This window comes from Psammomys obesus, unplaced genomic scaffold (assembly GCF_907164565.1).
Source record: "Psammomys obesus unplaced genomic scaffold, mPsaObe1.curated_primary_1811, whole genome shotgun sequence".
NCBI classification, from domain to species: Eukaryota; Metazoa; Chordata; class Mammalia; order Rodentia; family Muridae; genus Psammomys; species Psammomys obesus.
In genome coordinates this window covers 5,846-12,085 of record NW_026594137.1, presented here as the reverse complement: position 1 = coordinate 12,085, position 6,240 = coordinate 5,846, and the positions used below count along the sequence as shown (strand labels likewise).

The 6,240-nt window shown below is 49.4% G+C and overlaps 1 protein-coding gene across 1 annotated transcript; it reads right to left on the bottom strand.

Annotated features, from left to right (window-relative positions):
* Window positions 1-603: 603 nt before the first annotated feature.
* LOC129684686 (A disintegrin and metalloproteinase with thrombospondin motifs 5-like) lies at window positions 604-2,334 on the bottom strand (the record flags this gene model as incomplete). Its single annotated transcript, XM_055617894.1, has 2 exons — window positions 1,224-2,334; window positions 604-731 (listed from the first exon to the last, which is right to left on the bottom strand). Coding segments are annotated over exons 1-2 (1,229 nt in total), but the record flags the coding sequence as incomplete, so codon positions are not given.
* Window positions 2,335-6,240: the final 3,906 nt, after the last annotated feature.

Here is a 6,240-nt window from a genome sequence, read left to right as displayed (position 1 = left end):
ATGGGGGACAGGACTGTGACAGCCAGGCATGTGAAAGGTACTTAAAATGCTGACTTCTAGGTGTGTCATAGCCGTGACAATCTTGTATACACATGCATATAGATGCTGAAATAATCTATAGAACACACACACACACACACACACACACACAGTAGAACAGGGAGTAGTTGGGAATCAGGGATGCTAGGAAGATAGATAAGAAAAGGTAATAAGGGGAAAATACTGCCAACCAAGGCAGCATTGTGAACTCTGAGGCTCCCAACCATCAGCAAGACTTTTTGTCTGAAATGTCACACTAGCACGGTGGTCTGGTAACTGTGTAAATAGATTTGTTCCTCCCAGAATGTCTGGGCTTATAATGATCCATCCCTTTCCTTCTCTGTAACCATCTCCCTTAACGTGGGGAAGTCCTTGGAACACATTCTTCCCCACATCCTGAAGCTCTGCCCAGACCTTCAGAAACATATCCATCCAAAACCAAACCTCCAACTGGATTTGACCCTTGTTTGGCAGCTGGGTTGGAGGGCTGGGCTTGTGATGTGCTGGTAGAAGGCCTTGTTAAAGGACCCTGCGGTGGTGGTTGGAGGGGGGGAGCGTCCTCACCGCTGATTGGGCTTCTTCATCCTCCTGGCCCTCCTACATTCCTTCCTTCTCAGGAACTCAGATTCCAAGGTGGACACGTCAGAAGCCCATTTGGAAGCCGCGTTAGAAAAGGAGTCCTTTGGAAAGGGCTAGCGTTGCAGAAGGGTTCGTATAAGGACATTTACAAGGGACATCATCAAGCAGATAAAAGCAGCTGCCAACTTTCAAGTCCTTCCCATGAAGTTGGACAAAGCAGTGTTTTTGTCTTCACTGGGAAGTGGAGAACATTATTTCAAAGGCAATCCTACCTTTCCCTTTTGCCACTTAATGGATAGCTTCCCACAGCACGAACATGCCTACTTATCTTGCTTATACACCACACTGCTCTGTCTAGCTGCATGACATCTAACATTATTGAATGCTAATTTCCTGAGCAGGTCTCCTCACCTAAAGCAGGAGTTACTGCAGAGGCTAATTGGAACTACTGAGTGGAGCTGGAGGCTGAGGGTCCTGCAAGATACAGTTAGGCAAATTTATAATGAATGGTGAGCTGTTTGTTGGGAGAAGCAGAGACACCAGCAAGACCTGTCCATCCACCTGCCTCTGCATTCCACAGCTGGACACCTACCCGCCGCACCTACCTCTCGGGTGAATAGGATGGCTGCATCATAATGCTCCTCATGGTCATCGCCTAGCTGGTTGTGTTGGTGCTGCCATTTGCAAAAGTTCTTGAGGGTCGTTGCCGCATTCTTGCTCACCTCCAGACTCTTGTCCTTATCGGCCAGCACCACTACTTTCACCACGGCCAGGCGGATATGGTTCTCGATACTAGCGTGACTGTACAGCCGGTTGGCGATGGAGGCCAGGGTTAGCAGGTAATGCTGCAGGCCCCGACCATACATCCTCGCCATGGAGGAGTCAGCCACCAAAAGGAGCTCCACCTGGCGGGCCCTGGAGATGGACCGGCGCCTCCGCCTCCACCACGTCTCAGTTCCTGAGTCCCCAACTCCTGAGAAAGCTGACTGCTCCTGGAGCTGTGGGGCAAGCACTGAGCGTCGCCTAGTACTACTGTGCACCGAGGGGCGATCTTGGGGTCCAGATGGGGACGCTGGCGTCTCGCAACTGGCGCGTGGTGGCAGAGTCTCGAAGCTGAAGCCCTCCCGGGAGTAGACGTGCAGGGTGCGCGAAGACCCATCCCCGTAAACTCGTCCAGCCTCTGCCTCTGTCCAGGACCCACGCAGGAGCGGCTTCAGAGTGTAGCGTGCGTGCTTGACTGCAAAGAAGCCGTCGAGACCCCCACAGAGGTCAAACACAGCGAGGGATCGAGGGCTGCCGTCCACAGTGCCCCTGTAGAAGCAGCGACCCCGGTGGCTAGGGGATGCGCTCGGCCCTCCTGCAGTAACGATGCCACCAGCAGCACCCACTGTGTCATCCCTCTCCAGGTCCAGCAGGAACCTCCGGCCGCCCGCGTAGACAAGGTAGCCCACCTTGCCACCGCCAGAGTAGAGCTGGTCTATATTCTGCACCAGCCCGCTGCTCCTACGCTGCCTGGCCAGTGGCTGCGGACGGCCCCGCTCCTGCGCCTCCTCCCACTGCCGCTGGCCGGGCTGGGAGGCTGTTGCAGCAGTCCGAGGCTGCCTGGTTTTATCCTGGGCAGGTGCCGCCGCCGGGCTGTCAGTGGCCAGGGACAGGCAGGACACGCACAGCAGTAGCAGCAGCAGGGACGCCCACTTGAACCGCATAGTGCGCTGCCCGCCGGGAGGGGCTGCGCGGTTGCGTCTAGCTGGATGCTTGCTATTTGCTATGGAAGTTTCAGGGGCGGGGGTGGGGGTCTCACCCTCCCACCCACCCACCCACCCGCACCCTACACACTTGCGTGCAAGGTTGAGTCAAGTGTCCAGGGAAGGGTAGGGGGAAGCCACAGCCGAGCGCCAGCCTGTCCTGGCCGCGGTGCCAGCGTGCGAACTTTTCTTTGTTGGTTTGGAAAACGTTTGAAATTGTGCTCCAAGAGACCGAGGAAGAAGAATTTTAAAAGGGAAGGGTTGGGGGGAGGAAAAAAAACAAAAGCCAGGAGGTGGAGAGCTACCAAATACAAAAAGGGAGAGAAGCCCAATGCAGACAAGATCTTTGCACAAACAGATCTAAACAAACGAGAAGAGAGAATCAGGAGGGCGACCGCGCTCCCCGCCGGCAACTGGTGCGCGTCTGCTCCCGCCCCCTCGAAGCCCGGGGCTCGCCGGCTGCGGAGCGTCCAAGCTCTGACCCACTTCCTTTCTTATTTGGTGGGCTTCCTCGGCTCTGTTGGAACCAGAAGGCAGGGGGAAAAGAGACGGGGGGTAAAAAGCCCTAAAATGTTTAAAATCAGAAGGCAGGAGACGGCCTGCCGCGAGCCGGCGACGCTGCGCGTCTGGGTCCTTTCGGCTGCCGCGTCCTCCTGCCCGCGGTCATCCCCAGTCGGCTGCTGTGGGCGCGGAGAGCGGCTCAGGCGCTGTGAAGATGCGAGGAGGTGGGACAATGAATTTATAGCGGCGTGCCATCCTGCAATGGCAATTTCAACAATTCGTCACTGCACGCTGCCTCTTAAAGGGAGAGCTTCCCCCACCACTCCCACCCTTCCCGGTCCGCGCCTAATCCGATGGGGGAGGGCGCGGGGAGAGGAGGAGGGTGATCGAGGAAAGGGAGACCGCGAAGGAGGAAGGGACCAGGAGCTATCAAGGTGGAAGGAGGGACAAAGGAGGGAACGAGGGTGAGAGGGAGCTTGAGAGAGAAAAAGTATTTGGGCAGGAAAACAAGAAAAATTCCTTGGCCTCATTTAAAGCCACAGCAACTCCGGGTCTGTGTGATATTTCACAACCAATCTGGGTTGGCTAACCTCGGCTTACCTCATCTCCTGAAGGGGTGTTTCAGTGTGTTTTTAAAGTCTCTCCCTGCCTCTTTCCCTTGCGCGGGGGGATATGAAGTTCTTGCCTCATTTTGCCTGCCAGTGCGCTCTCGCCTCGTAGACCCCGTAACTCCATCCACTGGCCAGGGCTGCTTCCCGGAGCGCGGCTCTCTTTTCCCTGGCTCCCTCCAGAAGGTCCCGGCAGCTGGTTTCCAGCCTTCTCCTTTCCTAGCCTGTTCAAGCTCCAAACTTGGTGACTTCGGGCTAGGAGTGACTAACTTCACCCGGCCACCAGCTGAGCAGCCAGGCAGCCACGGGTGCTTCCTGGCGCGTCTCTGGGCAGGCAGCACTGCGGTGACCCCGACAGGGCCGGCTGCGGCCTGGGAAGTCCTTGGCTTTGTGTATAAATGGCGGTGCTCCCAGCTTTCTACAGCGCATAGTTGGTCAGTGCCCACAATCTGTCACTTATTCCGGCCACTGGAACTTTTTTGGCTGTAGAATGTCAGGGTAGGAAAGAGTTAACTCTTGAAGGAAATTCCACACCCCCTCTCAGACTTTTGAATTTTGTGCTCACACTTTCTTATTAAAATGTAATTAAATAGCAAACACTCTTTTGTTTCATTACTATGTCTCTCTTAAGTAAGCCGCTCATTGCCAGCTTCACCCGCTGCCCATTTTAAAAAGTCCCTATTAGGATGGAAGAATACTTTAAGGGAGGTATATTGGTGCTTATTAGTAGGCAGGTGGCATGGCCCCTGCTACCCAGATTCTCCTTCCTTTGTTTCCTCTAATTATCAATTCTAAGAAGGTAAAAAGAAAACACAGAGACATCTCACAGCAAGCCCATGTGTAGCAGGTCCACTGCTAGTCCCCAAACACAAGCCATATGATTTACACATTTCCACCCTTTCTGAGTTCACGGCTTTAGAGGGGACCAGGGATGCTTGCAGGTCTCTTGAAGGATCCATTCTCAGGGAAGGTACCTTGAGGCCCAAGACTGAGGAAGGCAAAAAACGGTTAAAGTAAAAGAGGGCATGAAACTGCGAATAAACAAGGTGTGTGTGTGTGTATGTGTGAGTGTGTGTGTGTGTGTGTGTGTGTGTTGTACACGGGAGGAGTTGGAGAGAGAAAAGGGAAGGGGAAAATGATGTAATTATATTTTACTTTTTAAAATTATTAAAATTAAAACAAAAGAATCACTAAGCTGTGATGCCCATCACTCCTGTATGTGTTATAACATTGTGGAGTCCTCAGGAACACAAGGCAACAGACAGGCATTAGAGGCAGAGAATGGAGGTACCAGCAAATCTCTGTCTCCCAGTAGTCTTCAGCTTTATGATGATCATAGTCACCCTAGTGGTTAGAATGAGAATGGCCTCCATTAGTTCATATGTGAGGTCTCTAGTTGGTGGAACTATTTGAGAAGGTTGAGGAGGTGTGGCTTTGTTAGAGGAGGTGCATCTCTAACAAAGTGTAGGGTGTGTGTGAAGTTTTCTCTGCTTCCAATGTTGGAATCAAGATGTAAGCTCTCAGCTGTTCCTGCCATCATGGACTCACGTCCTCTAAAACTGTAAGTCCAATTAAACTAGCTAAAAAAAACATTTTTTTTTTGTCCTGATCACAGTGTTTTGTGACAAATGACTGGTAAATAACTAAGATAGGAAATTTATTTCTTTTATGTTACTTTCAGAAAAAAAAAAAAAAGTCCTGTATTTGGCATCAAACACAACAACTTTTATTTAAAACATTTAAACCTACTTATCATTTGTGTCTCAATGACTCATTTACAAAACAGGTATTTTAGGTGACACTGGGCTAAGGCTATTAACTGAAATTGTTTTCTTTTGTGCTGGTCAGGTTCCTTATGCAGTTTAAAGCATTTCCCAAAGACTTTGTTCTCATTGAAGCCTTTGTTATCTCAAAAAAAATAAAAAAATAAAATAAAATAAAAAAGCTGCACTCCTAACAGGACTCAATGTGAATTTCATTTCATACCTTCAACTCTGATAAATGAATGACATTAGATTTCAGAAAAATTAACCAAATGTTTGGAAATGTGCTAAGAGCAGATCTGTTTCAAAATGTGAGCATAAAACAGTATGTATCTATTGAAAATACTTGTCAGAGGGAAAGGGGCAAATAGAGCTTGAGATACAAGGAGTAAATTCTTATTGAAGGAGATTTTCCCTTGGTTATATAATTATTTTCCATAGAAGCTGCTGTACACTATAGAAAGTTAATTTGTTATTGATTACTATTTGCACCAGTGAAGTGGTACAAGCCGAGATGTTCCATAACAGAAATGACCTACTGTTAACTCACAGTAATAATTTTCAATACGTGAAAGTAACAGTCTTTATTGCATCAGAAGGCAAAATATACTGCCCCCCCGTGTTTACATAGAGCCATTTATTACTTTATTGCTCTAACAGCTATTTTGTAAATACAGAGGCAATAAAATTTATTTTTAATTCATTTATTGAATACATGATCCAAAGTCACAGGTATAGAAACCTTACATTTTTCTCAAAGAAAGATTTTGGGCTGCAGAACAGCACATGTTCAAAATTATCCTGGGGACTTTGTAAGGCATCTACCATCTACCAGCCTTGCCTGTGGAGAAAAAGCCTACTAGTGACCGACTCTCCCCAAACTGAAATCTCCTAACTCATAATTACGTTCAATCCACAACACCTCTTAAAACCTACACAGCTTAAGAAAATACATGTCAAGGTGTAAAGGGCTTTGTGAGACTCTCTGGGGACATGTGAAGGTGA